Raw genomic sequence first — 22237 nt, forward strand, 5'->3', positions numbered from 1 at the left:
GGCAGGGAGCAGAGCCAGGTGTGCACAGATGGGCTGGGAAGCTTCAGGGAGGCTTTGGCAACTCACAGTAAACTTTGCCCCCCTCCTGTAAAACAGAAATACACTACTTGGAGTGTTTTAATCTGTTGCTAATGAAGCTGGGACTGTACTGAAGAGCTTCTTTTGCCCAGGGAGGTGACACCACGGAGATCCTGTGCAAAGCTGCCACGGTGGCTCGGGAGTCCAGGAGCTGCCACAGGCGCCTCGAGGGCATCTCTGACAACCTGCTGGGGCTGCTCTGGGGGCACAGGATGGAGCTCAAGGTGAGGCACAGCTGCCCCTGCACTGCCCTCACTCACCCTCACCCTTCTCCCTGGTCACTGCTCTTGTTTTACTCTCCCCTCACCATTAACAGCCAAACCCCTCCCCAGCAAACTTCCCACCAGCCCTTCTTCCCTTTCCAGGGGCTGTGTCCTGTGGCTCCAGGAAGCACCACCTCCCTGAAGAACTTCCTCAAGGAATTACACCAAGTCCTTCAAAAAGAATTTAAGAGTCCAAAGTGAAAAGACCACCATTTGGTTCTTTTGTTTTTAAACTATGAGTCTATTTTTCAAATACTATTTATAATAATACTTTAAATAAATGTATTTTTGGACTAAATTTGCTGGCATTGCATAGGAGCAACAGTTAGGAGAGTCTGACGTAGTGCTGTAAGGAGTTGCCAAGGAACTTGTCCTGCAATGGAATTAAGGCTTGTGCCAACATAAGAAACACAGGTTTAAGCAGAGGGAAAAGCCCAGGAGAAGGCAGAGGGGAAAAGCCAGGCCACAAATGGGACCTGCTGCTGAAAACTGTGAGCTCAGAAGGGCACACTGCAAGCAAGCCCTTAGTTCTCCCTTCACTTTACTTACAGCCTATAATATAACTCCATATTTACACATATATGGCACTTATACATGGCACAGCCCTTTGTGGCCCAGGAGTAAAGAGGCTCCAGCAGGACCAGCAGTGAAACAGCAACGAGGAGCCAAACCTCTGGCCTGGGGAGGGTTCCAGCCTGGAGCAGACCTGGGTGGTGGTCAAAGTTCCTCTAGGAGGGACTGGAGCCTTCCAGGTATTCAGGTGTCCCCCACTTTGGCACAGCCTGGGAGAGCCCTTGGGAAAGTGCCAGGGCTGAGCAGGGTTTGGTTTGTGCACCAGCTGAGCCCCAGGCCCTGGGGGAGCTGCAGCATTTGCAGACACAGCAAACCTGTTCCTGACAGTCTGGGGAGCTACAGGCACTGAGAGCACCAACACAGCTCCTGCAGCAACACAAACACAGCTGGACATGCCCCATCCCCACGGGCAGATTGACCCTGTGAGCACCCTCTGCAGGGCACACACCCAGGGCAGGCAGAGCATCCATGGGGCCAGAAGCTGCTCCCGCAGTGCTCTGGCTCAGCTCAGGCCCACCCAGAAAAGGATGGGCATAAAGAGGGCTCAGCAGCTCCTCAGGCACATCTCCTGACCTGCACACTGCCCTCACTCCACTGGTTTTCTCTGTACTCTTGCAAAGCATCCTCTCGTTCTGCCCTGTGCCCTCCACCACAGGGTCACACTGCCCCATGCACTGGGCTTGGCAACGGGGTCCCCACACCCCCACACTCCCCGCTCCGGCCCCTCCACCCTGCCCCGCTCCGGCCCCTCCTCGCCCTGCCCCGCTCCGGCCCCTCCTCGCCCTGCCCCGCTCCGGCCCCTCCTCGCCCTGCCCCGCTCCGGCCCCTCCTCGCCCTGCCCCGCTCCGGCCCCTCCAGAGTGCTGTGCATCCCAGGGCTACACAGCCCCTCCTACCCACCCCTCCTCACCCAGCTGCTGACACAACTGACTTAGAAAGAGGTTGTGTATAACGTTATTTGTAAGGACATGTACAGAGGTGGAATTAGGAATCGAGGATTTTATTTCATGGTATGAACATGCTCCAGGGACACAATACTGATATTTACAGTATAATGAATTAACTTGAATCATAAAAGAAAGAATATTCAGAAATAAAGAGTTAGAAAACCAATAAATAGGAAGACAAATTATACAAACAGACTACCAGTTTTTCCCTCTATACAGGCCTGGCTAAGCAGAACTGTGGAGAAAGGTGAAAGCTGGACATGTGCAGACAGTGTAGTCAGTGAAAGGCACTAAGGACCATTTCCCCTTCTCTTAAAGGATCAAGAACAAGTTAAATACAAAATAATTCATTTACACAACATTAAACAACATAAAGCAGAAACCTCAATTAAGGTCAGTGTTCTGGAACGAGGGAAATCTCATAGCAAGATGCAAAGTTGAGCACACAGCATATGTTAGATAATACAAGTTTTGATAAGTACTATAGAGCACAGACTGACCTGGGATCACAAGGGCTGTACCGAGCTCTTAAAAACCCCACACAAACCAAATCCCTCATTAAAACACCTTGTGGGCCCATTAGACATTCACAGATTGCCCAGGGCTAAGAAAGGGCCCACGTGTAAACCTGCAAGCCACTCCCTGGTTTTACAGGAAACTTCCCAGGACTCCAACAAAACACCAGTTAGAGGGCAAGCCAAGCTGACAGGGCACAGGACCACGAGAGTGTCCCACTGTAAATAATGTCCTCTTAAAGAGCAGCAAATTTGTTCTTCAAGCCTCAGTAACAGGATATAACAACCAATTTCTCCAACTGGCCAATTCAAGGTGTGCAAGCAATTATTTTATTTCTCTGCCTCAAGGCTCACTTAAATATGCAGAGTACTGTTGTTTTTAGCAGCAGGACTGTAACATTAATTGCAAAGAATAAGCCTCTATAGTTAAGTTCTAAGTATTTTAAATGCAGTGCCATGGTCCACAGTGGCATCTTTAAGCCACTGATGTCTGTCAGGTAAAAGAATTTTCAATGGTCTTTTTGAAAGCACAATTCAGGAGAAACTCCCTTAAAACCAGATCGTTTAATAAATGTTAGCACAGGATGTATTGTAACACAAAAAAGAAACACAAGTTATCCCTGGCTCTGAGAACCAGCACAGGTCACAGCTGTGCTTCCATCTGCTTGGACTCAGGACTGACAGAAGAGTGAAAAGAGCATTTAAGCCATTTCAGTCTGTTTTGTTTGAGAAGTACAGAACACGAGATAACCCAGCTCTGTTCAAGCACATTCAAGATACAGTCAGCTCTTCACAAGCACAACCAGCTGCAGCTCAGATCCAGAATGTTCTGAGCATTCACCTCCAAGTGCTGTGCTAGAGGAATCAAATGCCAGTGCTGTGTGAACAAAGTCACACCTTATATGAACTCAGGTGACACTCCCTCCCCACAAGAGAGGGCAGTATCTTCTTCCAGGTCATGACCCTGAAAAAACACATTGAAAAAACAGGGAAAAGCTTACAGCTCGTTTAGAATAGCAGTGACTACATCCTCCAGAGTAAAATATGCCCTTACAAGACCAGTTTTAAACACTACAGACCCTGCCACAGACCTGTTACAGAGCTCCGAGGCATCACGACAGCAAGAAAGGGCTACTGACTTTTAATTACTCTCAGTGTACAAGAACATTCTGGCAATTGAAGAGGTGGCTGCTAGCAAGGACTCAGGACACCTGAGGAACTGTCCTGTGTTCTGTCACACTGAAGGATCCCATTTCTCCTGTCAGTAATCACAGCTTTTCATCCCCCAGGTACCCCAAGAGGCCAGGGAGGTCACAGCTCACCCCCCTCCATGGCACAGGGGCTGCTGAGGTGCCACAGCTGATGGCATCAGTTATAGAGCACATCCAGTCCAAAGGAGATGCATTTTCTCAGTGACACAAAAGCAATGTATCAAAATGATATGTGTCTATTAGCAGCAAAAACATCAACGAAAAAGAGCAGCCATCACAAATAAATGGTTATTATCAAAGACCAGAATTTTTCTCCTCTCATCAGAGCACAGCCAGAGACCTGACAGTTTACACAGGAACAGAGACAGCAGCAGCTCTTTCAGGGGATGTTACTGTTCTTGGAAACTGAGCAATTCATCCTGTTTTACTCTAGAAGAGTCAAATTCATCCTCAGTGTAGAGCACTGGCCCAGTGCCTGTAGCCAGGGCTGAGAGAAGGGACCCACAGTGCTCACAGCACAACAGCTGACACCCCTCCTGGTGCTCCACACCCCCTTCCATCCCCTCTGCTGCTCAGGTCACAAAACTGCTCATTTAGAAATTCCAGTCCTGAAGCACAGGGAGCAGCCAAAGCAATGCTGCAACACAGCCTTAAAAGAAGGAGAAAAGCTCTCTTTGCCTTCACATCCAAGGTCTCGTTCTCCACAGTGCCAGCAGATCTCACACAAACTGATAAAAGCACTACTAGACACACTTTGTTTCTGCTGCACTTCAACAGAGCATGGTCCCTTCTCAGACGTCTCAGGTTTTTAGTACATGTTTCTCCTGCCCAGCTACTTCCTCTGTACAGCAAGACAGCAAAAAGGGAAAAAGACTGTGTGTTTGATACACAAGACTATCAGGTTAACAGCCACAGTGAGGAATATTAAATAAAAACATTTGATGTTCTCACAGGTTTGCAGCAGCCACGTTCAAACACAGCTCAGTGCACCAGGGGACGGCAGTGAGAGGGCCAGGAATGTGCAAAGCAGGGCATGAATCAGGTTTACCAGCCTTAACTTTAGGATTTTACTAACTCTTTAAACTAACATGTCTAGCACTTAAACACACATCTAGAACCCTTATTTTCTATACATTCCAACAAGGATAGCCAACAAGTTTCCCTGCACAACACGTTTAACTCATGGAATTTCACAACCATCATATATACCAGCTTAATATTATGTTAATATAACATATAATATACAGGCAACTAAAGAAAAATACATTTTTTAAAATAAAAAAATGATAGCCATGTCAAATTGTGCCGTCTGTTGAATCCCATATTCTGGCCAAAGCACATACACTCACTGACTTTTACAGGAACTCTGACCAGGTCACACTACTGCAGCAGGGAGTCAATGACAGCTCCTGGCTTGGCCGAGCGTTTTCTGTTTGGAGAGCAGAAAGGAGAGGGAGAAACAACACCACACACACATCATTATGCTGTCTAGGAAAGACAGGGACCAGCCACATTGCAAGTCAAAAACTACACAATGTTACTCTTTCACAAGCAAAACCAACCAAACAAAAATCAGCAAGAAAGCCCAGGCTGAAATCTCCCCCACAGGACTCTCCTCTCCAGCAACACCAGTCTGTGCCCTGCCAAGGCGTCACACTGTGTCAAACTGGAACATGGAACACAGTCAAAGAAAGCAAGAGGCTGGAAGAGGGGAATGCAGCAAAAGAGCAGCAGAAAAATCACCAGACAAGTCTTTCTGGACAGGATTTACTGCAGTAAAGAGATCTCAGCTTGGTTCTGTCACACTAGTAAACTACACCATGCAAAATTTTAGTACTTTGCCTTCTAATTAAGGAAACGTTTGAAGACTTAGGGTAAGTTTGCATAAACAAACTAAAGCCTTCCCCTGGGTAAGTCCCTCATTACATTCAGATACCCCTGAGTTCTTCACCTTCTCCCTGTCTTGGGCCTGGATCTTCCTTTTGCAGTCCTTGGCCTCTCCAGCTTCATCAGGGATTGCCTCAGGCTTTCTTCAGTGTAAGCTAAGTAAACGTGGGAAAGGTCCACTTCAAAGGGCTACAAAAAACACCAAAAAACCCACAGGACAAAACCATCAGAATCATGTTATACACTGATCAGTGGTGCTTTTGTAACAGCAGACAGACTCATCTCAAAAGAGAAGAAAACTGCACAGTTTGGCTGTAAGCAGTGAGTGGCAGGCACAGGCAGCAGCACTGGGACCTGTGCAGCTCAACACATCAATTCAAGAGTAACTCACATCTTTCTCTTTTTTATCCAGGACAGGTGTCTGCTTCCTCATATTGTTTCCTGTATATGCGACACATTTCTGTAAGAACAAAGAAAGGTCTCTTAGTAAAGTCTGCTGTGCACAGTAAAATGGCTGCAGCTTTGTGAGGTTCTTGCTGGGCTCAGCTGAGCTCCTCAGAAGCTCATGCTGACACTGACCACAGCCACTCTTACCAGCTGCCACTCCCCTATGTCTTCGTTCCAGTGCACGTAGTTTTCAATCATTTCCTAGAAAGAAATCAGGACAGGAATTGTCAGATTGCACAATCTGCCCTCCAGGTGCAGTTTCTGGAACTTGCATCCCTCAGGCCTGGACAAGCTGCTTAAGAACAGTCTTGACCATTCCAAGTTGTTTATCAGGACAGCAATACCACGTGCAAAACACTATTTATACCCTGAAGACTGCAGAAGAGAAAATACCACTCCCAAACTGCATGTCTTGGAGTGCCCACTAAAGCCTGGTGTGCCCCTTATGCCAACACCATCAGGACAGCAATAAACACACACTGCAGCAACATGGAAAAATAAAAATTAAGGGGAATTGTTTATGTATTTTCTATTAAATGGTGTGCATTATATTTAAGCTCATGAATTTTCTGTATAATGGAGTCTAAGAAAACGAGATGTGCAGAGTTCCAAATTCAGCTTTACTAGTTTGTGTTAATGTCAGACATCAGCAAGCACAACTTCAAGTACAGCGAAAAAAGACATTTTGAACAGATCCAGAACATGGGCACACAGTGAATATACCAGTTCAATACACGGTGAATGTGACTCCATGAGTTTCAGACCATTAGGAAAACAGGCTGCAAGAGAACAGAGATTAGCAGGGCACAGCCCCTGTGCCAGGCTCAGGTGCCCTGCCCTTACCTGGTAGTCCTGAGGAATGAAGTTGTCTATGATGAGCATCTGCAGACGAAGCTCCCGGCTCAGCTGCCGGATATTCTCCAGTAACCCTTCAATCTCCCTCTGATGCTCTTGCTGCAGATCTGCCATCTGAAAACAAACCAGGCATCTCAGAGGCATCACAGCTTAAGACATGGCAACACCCTAAAAGACAACAGTCCTCTGTCTGAACAAGGTTTTTGGGAAACAAAAGCAAACTCTGGTTTTAAGTACTAGAATATTTATCTCTGAAGAATAAACCATCTGAAATGTTCCAGCTCAGAGATGGCTGAAAACAGCATTAAGTTCTCAGTTTCATAAACCCAAAACTGGCCTTCTGCCAATCCCAGCTCCAGCTAAGAGCAGATGAAGAGCATGCAGACAAGTTACATCCCTGGCGAGGTTTCAAGGAAAACCTCTGATCTTCAAGACCAAATGCATTTTTCATGCAACAGGAACTCCAGCTACCAGCCAAAGGACACGCTCATCCAGTGACTGAGGAAGAGGTAACAAGGGCACTGCTCAGAAAGGACAGACAGCTCAGAGCAGAGGAGCCTTTGGGCTGCAGCAAAGCAGGAGCCAGCAAACAATGAAAAAGAATAAAATTCTATTTTATTTCAGAAATAATCAAAGTTTTTCCTTGGAGTTGTGGGTATCTTAGGGGCTCTCACAACCCTCCTCACATGCCACTGTGAAACTCCACCACCAGACTTTATTAGATGTTTTTCAATTATGTGACCCAAGTAGACAGCACAGAAAGACATTTCTAAACATGTGGCACTTTTTCCAGCATTACAAAGCTGATGGTTTACCCTTCCCAGCTCCAGTCCCTCACAAATCACTGGCTGAGAACTTCAGACACTAACCTCTGATTTTGCAGCCATAAGCATGGTCCAAACTTTCTTCAGCTTTTTGGTCTTGCCCTGTGCTTCCTCCTGGAGGTTGGTGTACTTCTCCTCAATGTCCAGGCGTTCTTGCTGTGTGCAACATTGAGCACAGACACCCACACATTAACACAACCACAGAACTCTCTGCAGCAGTATGAGCAGGAGGAGAAACTGCTTGAACAAACAAAGTGTTTGCCAAGAGCAGAGCCCTGGCATAGCCAGGCTGGCTCAGCCCCACAGTGGTCACAGTGGCCTCTGAAGGGGGTGGCTTCTGCAGTGTTTGCAGAGCAGAGCACACCAAGGAGCACCCCACGGTTGTGCTGCCATTGCTGAGCACTCCCAGCAGCAGCACAGAACCCACCTCCTTCTCCTCGAGCTCCTTGCGAAGCTGTTCTGCTCTCTTCCTTCGTTCTTCCAGCTCCATGTTTGATTCTTCCAGAAGCTTTTCCTGCTCCTCTGCTTTGGCCAGCAAGTCCACTCCTCCTACAATCACCTTCTTCTCCAGTGCAGACAGTTTCTCCAACAGAGACTGGTGCTCTTGCCTACACAGACAAGTAGGTGTGAGAATTCCTACTGCTCACCAGGCAGCAGGTCCAGCCTGGTTTTATAGCCCAGACAGCACCCACAGGGCTGGAAAAACTTGCCGTGCTGTAAAGGTTTAAGTGGGGGTGAGGCACTGCAAGGGAACACGGGGAGTTTCCCAAGGCCCAACTCCCATCACTGTCTCTCAAGCAAAACCAGGTCAGCAGAGAAGTGTCTTCTGCTGTAGGTCACCCCTGCAGGGGCTGCAAGGCAGGGACAGCACTCGGGGCACCCCCTGCCAGCACAGCAGTACCCAGAGGGAGCTGCTGAAATGGAAGGGAATGAAGAGAGATCAAGGCAGAGCAGCTGAGATGCAAACTGGGAATGCTGGGGCAGCCTCTTGGCAGCAGGACTGTCCCACCTGCACGGGCACAGTGTGACCTCAGCAGCCTTTTGGCTTCAGAGTGGAGAGGCCCTGCACCCAACAGGACATGGAAACCTGGCCTGCCACACAGCAGTGCTGCTGCTCCTCACAGGTCTTGAACATTCTGTTATGTTTCCAGGCTACCTTGCACAAATAGGTAAAATTAAGAAAATAAAGAAGTGGTCAAAGGGTGGAAGTTTGTCTTTTGCATCTGCTCCAAACTCTGAAAGCAGACCAAGTTCCTCTTTCTCCCTGACAACAGCAAGGGCTGGTGTTCACTTTCTACACAGTCTGACAGACATCTCATCATGCACCTCCAGATATTCCAATGGTTAAGTAAGGAAAAATCCACACAACCACACAAACGACTCAGAGCACGGTACTCACTGAGCTTTAAGCAAGTCTTTTTCTCTCTTCTCTAGTTCAGCTCTGGCTTTATTTCTTTCTTCTTCTTCCATATCAAGCTTAGTTTCAAGAGCTTTTCTCTCCTCTTCAATCTTTGCTTGCATCTCCACCATCTTATCAGGGGAAACCTTCTTTTTGCCTTTTGGAAGAGAAGAAGAAAACAAATTAGTTCACTGAAAAATAAGACAGTCTGTGTATCACAGCTTTTTTTTGGAGTTCAGATTCAATATCTGAATTTAGCAAATATTTCATCAGATGTCAGGTTCAAAATAGGCACAACTCAGTCTTTCACATCTCAATTGAACATTGACCAGTTGTCACCAGTTCCTACAGAGAAGCAATGCTGCATATCTGACACTAGAACACAACGACCCCAAAAGAGAAAACATACAAAGAACCCTGGAGAAGGAGCACTGCCTAAAGAGATGCCTGAGCTGGAAACTCAGATATTCAAACTATGCAGATTAGGCCAGAGGAAGGAACACACAAGACTGCCTTGACCTACAGCTACAAGAGCTCAGCTACCAAGAGTCACATACTCAAGTTTCAGATTAGCATCTCCACCACTGCCCTTGTTCACTGCCCTCCTTACAGGTTTACCTGTCCCAGAGTGAGCACAGAGATGTTTTTAAGAACACACTACTGTGGAAATAGATTAGAGAAATTCAGAACAGCCCATGAAAACCAGGCAAATAAAAGAGACTTCTTGATGGTTACTTGTCTATGGAACAGTGACTACCCACAGACTGGAAAGCAGCAAGGTTTGCTGTGACTTACCAGCTGTGTGTTTACAACAGAACGACTACAGCAGCACACCAGGGCCACAGAGAGCAGCCAGAACAACTCACTGAACTTACTGACCTCAAGGGCTGGTGTCAAACATGCCAAGTTTGAAACAAAGTGAGGCTGCTGCTCCTAAAGTCACTCTGCAAGTCTGGAGTCAACTTCCACTGTAATCCCAGGAGTACCCAAGGCAAGTGAACAGAGATCCCTGGGGGTTATGTGGAGTGAGAATGCCCAGCCTACACGCATTTCCTCAAATCCACAAGTCCTAAATCTCCCTTTCTTCACAAGTGAATCCTTCGTTTTCTTGCTTTACTCTTCTCCAGTCATGAAAAAACCCCACCCTGGAGAATCCAGCTGCCTTGTGACTACCAGGAGCCCTGACTGCCAAGGGACTGGTTTGCACAGTGCTCAAGGAGCTGTGCAGAAAAGGCTTCTCTCCCTTCAGTCTTCCTGGCATTCAGCTTCATTTACATGCACATATGATATGCATTTTATTTACATACACACACATATATTATAGACACACATACTCCAGCACAGACAAAATGCACAGCATGTGTGAACATGCATGTACATGTCACACCCACATACGTGTTTGTTCATGTGCACAAGAGCATTAATTAGTTCTGTGGCAAGGCAAGGACTTCAGCACCACAGCAAACCATCTGCATTTCCATCTGCTAAACTTTAGAATCAGATAAGTACTTCTTTCTGGGTTTGTGGTGCAAAAATCTCTCACTAATTAGTCCTTGAGTAGGAAGCTTTCTGGAAATGCTCTACAGAGCTCATTGTAAGAGATGAGCCAGATAAAGGTTTCTGACTGTCAGGACATAGCCCTGTATGGTCTCAGTTTAGGAGAAAAGGGTGAACTGAAGGCAGTGCTATGATCCTTCCACAAGCCCTGCAGTTGTACTGTAAGGAGGTGAAAATCAATTACACCAACCTGCTTGATCTTGCATTAAGAGGAAGTAGAAAGCAAATCGCAGAGAGGCAGCAAACACATGAAAAGAGGAGGAAAGAAAATAGGTTATTGCTTTGATCACTTTGGACAAAGATCATTAGCACCAGAACAAACATTAATTTTATATGCATGTTTCTAGACTAGAAAACACGGGATAATCATCCCTAAAACCCCCTCCATTAGAGCAAACACTAATGAGATTTTATGCTAAAGCAGAGAAGGTTTCTGTACTTCAGAGTGCTTTGCACACCCAGGGTAATGTTGAGCTGACTCTGGCATTCTCCTGCCCGCTCAGTGCGATGCTGATCTGAGCACAACACTCGGGGCCTGCCGCAAGGATCATGCCCTAAGGAACAGCTCAAGGGGGGATTTCTCCTTCAGGTACAAACTTAATGCTCCCCCCACTCCAAAGAGCCAATTCTGTCATGTTACCTGTACAATATTAGCAGACAGAATACATGTTCTGAGTTTTAACCAAGTTTCCAAGCCAATTCTTTGCAAGGTACATGAGAGTTGCACACAGGGAGTCTCAGCACAAGATTTCTCCATTTAATTACACAGGGGATTAGTAGGTTAATTTGCAGTAACTGGTGCTTCCATAGAGGTGTAGAGCCACTTCCAGTTATTCAAGCAAGTGCAGCAAAAAAGGCAGAACAGGAGAGGGATAATGAGACACCACATGCAGAAGGGTCACGCTTGAGGACAGTTAATATCCCAAACCACAGAAAGCCACACTTCTCCTGATTGCCAAAAGCCCAGCACAACTTGCCCGGCAGAGCAGCCTCCAGACGTGCAGGAGGTGGACTCATCCACCCACTGACACAGCAGCAGTTTGCTATTAACTGTCCTCACCCAAATAAAAGACTCTGGTTCTGAGCAAGCTTTGAAAGAGCAAGACTGAAGCAAGCAGATTCCCAGGCTACCATCCTGTGTTCCTTCTAAACCTGCTGCCACTTCTCTCTGTGCTGGTGCTTTCCAAATGTGGGCAATTCCTTCTACACTCTCTCCACACAGGGAGGAGACTGGACTGCATCTATCCAGGATAACCACAACAGTGGATGAAGTGCCCACGAGCCAAGTCCCGAGATGTGATTTGTTTCTCCAATCCTCACTTACTGTAGGGATTTTACAGGCACAGAGCCCTCTCTGACCAGGGGCAGCCCAGACTTTCCTCACCACTAGATCAAAATTTGGATCTCTTGTTCCTCTGAACTCTCTGAACAGAGATCAAGAACTTAATGTCATGGGGCAGTTAAACCCCAAGCACCAAGGATATTTAAGCATCTGCCAAAATAAAGGCAATCAACCAAGTGTTGCCACATTTTCTTTGCCAGTGTAAACCTCGTGCTGTTTGACTCTTGACTGCTCCATTCATTTTCTCCATAACAAATTTTGAGAAGGCAGAGTCCAGTATAACATAGCACATTTCACATGTCTAGCTGTCCTTTTGATGAACTCTTACTGCAGCAATTCCCACAAAAACTCTGCCTTAGATTTTTCCCCATGTTTTAGAAGGTGCATTTAGTACAAGTCACAATCTGGGATTTTTAACCTATTATTTTTCAATTGCCTTTAAATCTTGCTCAAGCAGCACACCACACTGCTCCCTGTTCTCTCACAGATCTGGCTAACAGTGTGCACATTGAACAACTGTTTCAAGCATGGAAGCAGCAAAGGAAGGGCATGCTTTAGCAGAGTTACAGCTTCAGGTTCATCTTTCCAACACACAAAGCAGGGAAGAGTGCAACATTGCAAAATGGAGTGTGCAGATCATGGAAAGGCCAAAGCTTAAAGGACTTAAGAGCTCCCACTCACTAGTGAAGGACTTATCCAGAGGTTTCTCTATGACAGAGCATGTGGAGTCTGAACTACTGCTGCTGCTACTGCCTGGAAAACAGAAATGCATCCCACAGGAAAACCCAGAGAGGAAGAAACATGCAGATGGGAAGTTAGTTCTAAAGGAAAGAAACCCAGAAGAGCCAGCAACCTAGTTCAGAAAAGCACAAGTTCCCATTAGGAAGCATTTGCTAGGATCCCTCCCAGATTCAGCTTGCAAAGCCACCATTTCCCAGCACAAAACTGCATGCTCAGAAAGACACTTGAGTTAAAACCCATCTTAACCAGACTACAGCTTAAAACCACATGCCAAGGCAGCTTCCATTTCAAGCAACAACAGCACAGAACACCAGGTCACAGTGGAGAAGGCTGTGGGGATCTGCCATGGCAGAGGATTCGGTGCCCAGGAATCCTTTCCAGTCTCAGGTACATGGCAATGTACCTCTGGAAGGCAGAATGAGCTCACACAGGGACAGTCACTGTGCACACCCCTGCTGAGCAGCTCCCTCAGAGAACTTAACCAGAGCAGCTTGTCTGGGAGTTGAGTCAGGCAGTTATTTGCCCTTCACTGCTTTTTGAAGCTGGTCTCCTCTTGGGAGGGCATGTGGGCACCACTTGGATCTTGGACACAGTGGTCAATCTTTGCACTTCTAGAGATAACCAAAAGGTGAAAAATTAAGTAAAACTTGTTACAACTATCACCAAAGGTATGACAAAGGTCACTTATGACTACTTGGACAGGCACCAAAATGAAGTGAGTGCATCTAAAAGCAGGAGTGCTTAAAAAGGATTTTTCCCAACAGATGTGGCTCCCTCAGGACAGGAAGGCACTTTGCCAAAATGAGTTTACTAGAAAAGCTGGAAGTTGGGGTGTAGAACTGGGCTTGACTTCTCTCTGCCCATGAGGAATATCAGCCAGGTTCCAGGAGCACAGCAAGCTCCCAGGGAGCCACAGCATCCCACAGTACAGTGACCTGCAGTTCCAGGGTCACCGACTCCCCCTGGGGTTCAGATGTTACACAGCAGTTGAACACTGATGTACGACCAAGAAGCCTTGGGGAAATCATGGGATTTCCAGAGTGCTTCCAAACAAGGGATGTGCAGCTCCCTTTTCAGCTAGCACAAAGACACCCAAAGGTCAAGTTTTCTCTCTATCAACATAAAATAGGACACCAGAAGAGTCAGTTACTGAAGTTACTGTCCATAAGACAGATGAATCCTTTGCCTAAACCACAGCCAGAATTCCCCTTCAAACATATAGTTTATAAAACCCACATCTGCCTACAAACGATCTTTGGTGTCTCCTTCCTCCCACCGCTGTGAGCAGGGGAAGTTCCACACCACCAGTCACAAGCCATACACAGCCACCTTGTGGCCACCAGGGAGCCACCACAAAGGAGGATGTCACCACAAGCACAGCCACCCGAGTGGAAGCAGGTACTACACAGGTTGGAGCTATCCATGTACAGAGAGGGCACCAAAGGCTTTGTTTCTGGGAGAGGCATGATAATTGCAGCGGCACAGGGCAGCTCTACAGCTCCACTCGTCCCTGCCTGCCTCTGCCTGCAGTTCCTACACCAGCTCCTGGGCAGGAGGCTGGGGGCACTGCCAGGACTCTCTGCAGCCTTACCCCGTCGCTTCTTCCGCTTCTCCCCATCCTCTCCAATCTCCCCATCGTCATCTTCATCCTCCTCTTCAGAGTCGCTGCTCTCAGAACCAGATATCTCCTCCCCTAGAACAGAAGAGGGTGCTTTGTGATGTGCTTTCCTTCACCTCCTACCAGTTTGTTACTGTGACAGCAGCATTTGTCCAGACCCAGCAGTGCCTGACATCGGCCTAGGAGCACCTGCACAAGTCCCGAACTGTTGAGCAGACAGAGAGCTCACCATGGCTCAGGAAACTTAAGAACAATCAGGATAAGCAGCTGAATGTTGTAATGTCAGTGTATATGGGTTAGGGCTCACAAGGCTGTTTTTCATGGAAAATAAAGCATCTTTGCACAGCTGAAGCTGCAGTTTGTCTAGCAGCATCCCATCACACCTCCTCTTCCATCCCAGACTTCTATCTCCCAGGAAAGAAAAGAAGCATTTCTGATCATTTCCTGCTTCTCCTGAATGGGGCAGATGCCAAACAGCAAGTCATGTTGGAGTTACTGCCACAGCTGTTCTGTGCTGTATCTCTGAAGAAAGCTGTGCCAAGGTCACAGTTTAGCAAGCATCCCACTGGCAGGGTCACTCCATGTTGAAGGACTCATAGAGACAAAAGGCTATGAAGTTATAGAGCTTAAAGAAGCTTCTTGATTCTCTATACAGTGTTAGAAAGTCAGCCCCAGTTGTAGCTCCACAAATCTGATGCATTTTTCCTCCCAACAAATGCATCTCTCTCCTCCTCAGTCAGGGAAAATGCCTGACCTACTGCAAAGATCCCTTTTAATTCCCCACACTGTGTGAGCCGTGCCCAGAGGCCCCTGCTCGCCAGGGAGCCCGGGCACACCCACCCCAGCCCCGAGGTCACAGCTCACCCCAGTGCCAAGTGACACCTGGTGGGCACGGCCGGGCCACCCCCAGCACCCTGGGACACCCTCCTGGCACCCAGCACTGCAGACAAACCCTGGGACACCCTCCTGGCACCCAGCACTGCAGACAAACCCTGGGACACCCTCCTGGCACCCAGCACTGCAGACATACCCTGGGACACCCTCCTGGCACCCAGCACTGCAGACAAACCCAGGACAGCCCCTGCACCAGCAGCCAGCCTCATGGGACAACCTTCAAGCAGCAAAGAACATTCCTGCTCAAACAGAACAAGTGCTGGTGCAGAAAGGAACACGAGGGGGAAGGAGAGTCTCACCTTCTTCCAGTTTTTTCTTAAGCTCCTCGATTTCCTTTTGGAACTGGCGGAGCATGGCGTCCTTGGGATCCTCGTTGATCCTGGCCTTGTTCTTGATGTTCTTGGCTCGGTTTGCATACCTGAGGGTGCTGATGGTCTCATCATAGTTGTAGTCTGCCGGGCCGATGTTTGCACACTGCAACACAGGGACAGGTCAGAGCCCAGGACAAGGCCCCATAGGGACCACCCAGCCCTGAGGCTCACACTGCCACTCTCTCCCAAAGCCTTCCTGCTGCTTCCACACTGGGGCTGCTCTTGGCTACCTAAGCACAGCTTCTATTTGATCTTATACATGTGTGTACACACCTCTGTCCAGAAGCAAAGGGAAAAGGAAGAGAAACAGACAGGAGGTTCCCTAAGCTGCAAACAGCTCAGAATGAGAGAGGTAAATTCCAGGCAGTTCAAGTCACTCTGCTATCCCTGTAAAAATGCAGCTCCACAGCTGGCCCTGGCGAGGGCAGGTCTCAGCTCACCATCATGGTTTTGGAGTTGCCCCCCAGGGAGTCCTGCAGGAGCCGTGTCAGTTTGGAGTTGCGGTACGGCACGTGGGTGCTCTTGCCATCCACCAGCGCAGAGATGACGTTCCCCAGGGTGGACAGAGACAGGTTGATCTTGGTGGCTTCCTTCAGTCGCTGCCCTGTGGCGCCAGTTTTGGTCTGTCTTTCAGAGCCCTACAAAGGGAACAGCGAGCTGGAGTTAAATTCCCTGATACATCTTCTTCCTCCAAACAGAATCAGCTACCCCTGAAGTCTTGCTGGAAGCCGTGCCAGTAACCACCTGATCTGTTTTTAGAGAACCTGGGTAAGTACCTCAGGCATTGCTAAAGAGAACAGTCAAGCCTTCAGTGCCAGCAAAATCTGCATTTTTCAGACTAATGCAGCTGGAGAAAATGGAGGTTTTGCCCTCATGAACAAGAATGTCATGGTAAGTCAGTCAGCAGTTAAAGGCACCTTGGCAGGAGCTGCTGACCACCACCTACAGATCCTACTATCAGCAGATCAAGGGAGGACAGCAACACTGCAATTATTCTAAAGAGTTTCATAAAGCATCCTATCCACACACCATGTAAATAAGTTAAGACTGAATGCCTTTAGTCTTGCTTCTCCTGCATCCTCTCCAGGGAAAAGCACCCCAGTGTAAATCTTGGGCTACAGACTCATTTTACCAGCACGATTACATTGGTTCACAGGGAGGAGACAGGGAGAGAACCTGCAAGTGATGAACTGCATGGCCACAGCCCCCCAGAAACACTCAACAAGCAAAGCCAAGCCTGGTGCAAAGCCCCTGTGGGTCCCACTCACAGCCAGATCCACGAGGTGCAGCTTGCCCATGCGCACGTGCATGTTCCCGTCCACGCCCTTCTCGCTGCACTCGATGGTGATGGTGAAGATGGCGTGGGAGCGAGAGCTGTGCTCGTTCATGTTGGTGGCACCCACAGAGCCTTTGCAGAGAGAAACAGCAATGACATCTCCAGAATAAATCACACACTCCTCTAACCCTTCCTGCTCTCAGAGAAAACTCATCCCCACCTCTTTACCCAACCCTGTATTTCAGAAGATGGCAGAGGGATGCTCAGACTCAGCACAAAGTGTGTTCTTGGGCACTGAAACTTCAGTACACACCCAACCTGGACTAGCAGAAGTGTTACAGCTGCTGCAGCCCCAAGCCAACCACAGACTCCCCAGAGCAGCAGTTGTCCTCATCTCTTTCTTTAAGGCTACAAAGACCAGTAGCCTGAGGTGTTCAGAGCTGATCCCAGAAAACAGCTGCATTTTGAGAAATAAGAACACAGCAATCCATGCCAAGAGCAACAGTAGTCAGAACTTTAAGTCATTAAATAATCTGAGCTTAATTAAGAAGTCTTCCAGAACACTTAAATCACATCTCCACTCACAGCCCAGAGCTAATGTTCATCTTGATCAGAAGTGGAGCTCAGGAGACACTGTAGCAGTTCTGACAGCACTGCCTGCCCTCACCACACCCTCCCTTTGCTGGCAGAGGCCAATGAAGGAGGCACAGCCTTCCTTACCTGCTCCTGCACAACAGGGGTTCGGGAGGAGAAACCCTTTCTGTCCTGCTCAGCTAAACAACCCTCTCAGCAACAGGACTGGGATCTCTTACTGTGGTCTGTCACCAGCCCTTTGCTCTGCCTGAGCTGTAAACCTGCCCACAGCAAGCCTACGTACGGTTCTTGTGGCCCAGAGTCATGATCCTGTCCATGTCGTCTGCATTGTTCACGACGTAAGCTGAGAGGTCTTTGATATAAACTCCCACATCAGGTCTCTCTTTAACCTAAGAGAGAAACAGTTCAGACTGAGCACCCCCAAGAGACCCCAACAGCAATTCTCAGTGGTTCTGTAACAGTGCAGTGAGTCTCCTCTCCAGGTCCTGGTTTGCACATAAAACCCTCCCCTCACAATCAGAGCAGATAAGGCACAAACACTCATAGGTGATAACATTCCATGGTTTGCCCCTGGGGGCAGGACATGACTTCAAATCTCACTCTCCAGTTCCTGAACTGCTGAGGGGCCTTTGGGGCAGCACTGCAGGTACAAAACTGGCTGGATGGAACAACCAGTTTCTCACTATGCAGCTGACCCAGTGGAAGAGATTTGGAGAAGCCAGTACTGATATCCAGCCAAAAGGAAAGAGGATTGCTGAGGAACCCAACTACCCCTTCCCTTCAAGTCCTTCTCTGGTCTTCAGAAGAAAATATTGCTCTCCGAGTCCACGCAAACACCACGTTCAGAAGAGCAGGCTCACCTCCAACCTCTGTGTCTGGTCCTTTCCCAGCAGGTCCCTCACCTCCTCATTGTAAATCTCCAGGTAAGAGACACGAACCAAAAACCTGAACACGAACAGTTTGTTTAGCAAGACATTTGCTCAGGTCCCACAACCCCAATCACAGAGGGCAAAAGAAATGAGTGAAATACAAACACAGTCCTGCTGCCCCCCCCGCCCCCAGAACTGCCTAAGTGGGAGCCTTTCAGTCCAGGCCAGAGGTGCCACTTCAGCTGTCACTGTCCAGGTCAGGCTCCTGTGACATGGACACACACACAGGACAGAAACAGGGAAGAGAAGCTGCTTACCTTGTGTCCCCCTCTGCCTTGGCAATGTGACCAAATATATGAGCAAAGGAGTTGGGAATGATGCCTCTGAGCTCAGGAACTGCTCTGACTCCTTCCATGGTGAAAGTCTTGCCTGTTCCAGTCTGCCCATAAGCAAAAATAGTACCTGAAGGATAAGATAAATGAAAAAACCCTAAGAAATTGCAAACTGTGGTTTTACTTCATCCCTTCTTAGCCTGATAGCACTAAACTTCTCTATCCCTATGGAGCTGAAATTTTCCACCCACTCCAGCAGGTACTGACAAGGCTTGAGCCACAGGCATGCTGGGCCAACACAGCAAACAGGGCTCAGCCACTGTTCAATCTGGCCTGCAAGGTGCCTAATAAAAAGTCAGCTGGTTTTAATTGTGCAGAGTGATTAAAGCATGGAGTGCTGTACATTTAGGTTCCACATACAAACAATGCAGGCAAGCCCAATTAATAGCATGGCCAATTAGCAGAAGATGAGTGTGTACCAACTGCAAATGCAACTATTGCTGGCACTCCAAGCCACGGCAGGAATGGTGTGAGGCTCCTACAGCACAGCCACAGACAAGCCCAGCTCTGAACCTGCAGCTGCAATTTAGACCAGACAGTCAGCCTGCACAGGAAGGCATCCACAAACATTACTGAGATCTTTGACTCTGAAACTGCAGCAAATATAACAGTTCTTAGCTTTAGAACAGCACTGCTGAAAACTCAAGTTTTCATTGTCAAGCCAATGACGTTACAGATTGGAAAAATGAAAGGAATATTTCAGGAGGAGGGGACCTACAATGATCATCCATCCAGTCCAACTGCCCAACCAACTCAGGGCTGACTAAAAATTAAGGATGTTGTTAAGGGCATTGTTCAAATAAACACTGACAGGCCTGGGGCATCAACCACCTCTCCAGGAAGTCTGTTCCAGTGCCCCAGTAAAGACACACTTCCTGATGTCCAGCCCAAGCCTCCTGAGGCACAGCCTTGAACCACTCATTTGGGAACCCCGAATTTTAATCAGCTGACACTCCTGTGTGTGAGCACAAGAGCTCATTGGGCATTTCACAAACACTCTGCAAACTGCTGTTGTTTGTGCCACACTGCTGAGCAAAGCAGAAATCTGCCTTCCTTCACATAACACATTTACATGCATCACACCCCCCAAACCATGGCCAAACTCCTCCCAGCTGCAGGAAGCAACAGACCATCTGTGAGGTAGGGCAGAAATGTTTAAATAATCATCTTAGTTCCAACCAGCAAAGTTCAGAGGCAGAGAAGCAGCAGCTCCTGCAGAGGTGTGTGCACACCCAGCACCTCCAGGGCCGTGGCAGCTGCCTGGGCACCAACACTGCACAGGGAGGAGCTGCTCAGAGTTCTGATAATGACATAAAGTGCATATTTTTGCAAAGAGATGCAGGACAAAACATACAGCCCACTGACCTCAGCTGAGTCTTGTTCATCACCAATCTCCCACTGCTAATGACTGCAGTGGGTACTGAGCACTCAGAACAGCAAGTCCCTTCAGGCTATTTTAAGTTCAAGGCCACAACAGAAACAATACAGGGCCACAGCCCTGAGAGGGTGAAACTCCCTCAAACAAGATCAGCAGGAACCCCAACAATGCAAAGAACAGGAGATGGGATGGGATCCTTCACTTAAAACACAGGACTCACCATTGTACCCCTCTAGGACAGAGTCAATAATAGGTCTTGCAGTTAAATTATAGACATCCAGCTGTTTACTCTCTGGTCCAAACACTGTGTCAAAGGTAAATGTCTTGGGAGGCTCATTGGAGGAGTCTGTTTTATGCACAGTTATAGTTCCTCTCATCTCATCCACGTTCACAGCCATCCTGTAGCCCGTGGCTCTCTCCCTGTCGTTGAGAGGCCGACACCGAACCACCACCTTGACATTGTCACAGCTCTCTGGCCTGTCTGGCTTCTCAGGCTTGTTGATCTGGAGGGGTTTAAAAAAGGAAAAAAACACAGGCTGTAACACTGTTGTGAACACAGAATGACAGAAAGGTTTGGGTTCAAAGGGACCTCAAAGCTCACCCAGTCCCATCCCTGCCATGGGCAGGGACACCTCCCACTGTCCCAGGCTGCTCCAAGCCCTGTCCAGCCTGGCCTTGGACACTCCCAGGGCTGGGGCAGCCACAGCTTCTCTGGGCACCTGTGCCAGGGCCTGCCCACCCTCCCAGGGAAGGATTTCTTCCCAATATCCCATCTCACTCTGCCCTCTGGCAATATAAAACCACTGTGTGTTTAAGCACAAACTCTGTTGAATTGGCTCGAGCAGCTGCACACACAGCCACAGATCATGAACTGGGGGACTTAAAACCTGAGCCATTGTACAGTTAAAGCTGAGAGAATAAGACACATTTACTCAGTCACTGCAATCTCTTGTTTTCCACTGTAGAAACTGAACGAGTAAACCTTCTTTTTCATCCAACGTGATCTAAGAATTTCTTCAGACACACTTTGATGCCTCAAGCAGCCTGCAGGCAGTTTGCTGGAACTTCTTCTACATTAACACTGACCACACACTGCCAAACCCCACAGATAACGCCAGTGGACACCAGGGAGCACTGGCTGAAGGGAATTAATTTCAGTTACAACCTTCAGTGTATGTAACTGAAAAGTAATAGTTGAGAAATGTTGCATTATAAAACCTCACCAGCCTTTTCTCCCATGTAGTTACCAAAACAAACCCTGACGCACGGCTGATGAGTCTGATGCCACACGCCGCTGCTGATTAAATAAATCTAAGCCCATTTGCTGTGGTTAAGCCTCAGACACTCCCCTCGCGAGAGGAGCTGCGGCGGAGCAGTTCCCTGCTCCTGGAGCAGCCCTGCCGGACACCAACCCGAACCAAGCCCCGTCTCCAAGCGCCTGTGCCCCCGCCCGGACCCCTCGCAGGCCTCAGCAGAGGCTGCGGCCGCCGGCGGGGCGGCTCAGCCCGGCCCGGGCGGGACAGGCACCGCACACCAGGGGCGGCCAGCACCGGGGCGGGATTCAGGAGCCACCACGAGCCCCCGTGATGGGCAGAGAGCCCCTGGGCGAGGCGGGGCCTCCCCGCCCGCAGCCCCGCATCGCTGCCGGCCCCGCACGGAGCGAAGGCGGCGGGGCCTGTGCGCCCCTCCCGGCCCACAGCGAGCGCGTGTCCGGTGTCCCGCGAGCCGTGCCCCCCGGTCTCACCGGCATGGTGGCGGTGGCGGTGGCGGTGACGGTGGCGGCGATGGCGGCGGCGGCAGCACCGCCCGGGCGGCGGCCCCGCGGCACAATGACCGCACTGCGCCTGCGCGCGCCCCGCCCCGCCGCCAATGCCCGTGCGCTGCGGGACCCTCTGGCCAATGGCGAGCGAGGGGAGGCGGGGTCAGAGGGACTCAGCCAATGGCGAGGCGGGAGCGTCTGGGGCAGGCGGGGCGTCCTGTCGCCATGGGAACGGCGGGGGGGCGGGCCCGGACCCGCCCGGGCTATGCGGGGGGAGTGAGGGGGGAGAGGGGGGGGCTGAGGGGGCTGAGGGGGAAATGAGGGGGAAATGAGGGGTCTGAGGGGGAAATGAGGGGGCTGAGGGGGAAATGAGGGGGATCTGAGGGGGAAATGAGGGGGAAATGAGGGGTCTGAGGGGGATCTGAGGGGGGGCTGAGGGGGGGCTGAG

The 22237-nt window shown here is 49.1% G+C and overlaps 1 protein-coding gene across 2 annotated transcripts; it reads right to left on the reverse strand.

Moving 5' to 3' along the window:
- Window positions 1-1892: 1892 nt before the first annotated feature.
- Window positions 1893-21860, reverse strand: KIF3A (kinesin family member 3A). Of its 2 annotated transcripts, XM_071569950.1 has the most exons (19): window positions 21775-21860; window positions 20251-20533; window positions 18578-18722; window positions 18252-18336; window positions 17675-17780; window positions 16790-16929; window positions 15962-16159; window positions 15450-15624; window positions 14230-14331; window positions 12579-12650; window positions 10746-10754; window positions 8999-9155; window positions 8027-8207; window positions 7645-7755; window positions 6764-6889; window positions 6068-6121; window positions 5865-5933; window positions 5538-5662; window positions 1893-5015 (listed from the first exon to the last, which is right to left on the reverse strand). In XM_071569950.1, the coding sequence occupies exons 1-19, from the start codon at window positions 21778-21780 to the stop codon at window positions 4967-4969; spliced, it is 2193 nt and encodes a 730-aa protein (XP_071426051.1). In that variant the 5' UTR covers window positions 21781-21860; the 3' UTR covers window positions 1893-4966. The 2 variants fall into 2 exon arrangements, with proteins under 2 accessions (XP_071426051.1, XP_071426050.1); XM_071569949.1 differs by lacking the exons at window positions 10746-10754; window positions 12579-12650.
- Window positions 21861-22237: the final 377 nt, after the last annotated feature.

Source organism: Pithys albifrons, chromosome 15 (assembly GCF_047495875.1).
Source record: "Pithys albifrons albifrons isolate INPA30051 chromosome 15, PitAlb_v1, whole genome shotgun sequence".
Lineage (NCBI taxonomy): Eukaryota > Metazoa > Chordata > Aves > Passeriformes > Thamnophilidae > Pithys > Pithys albifrons.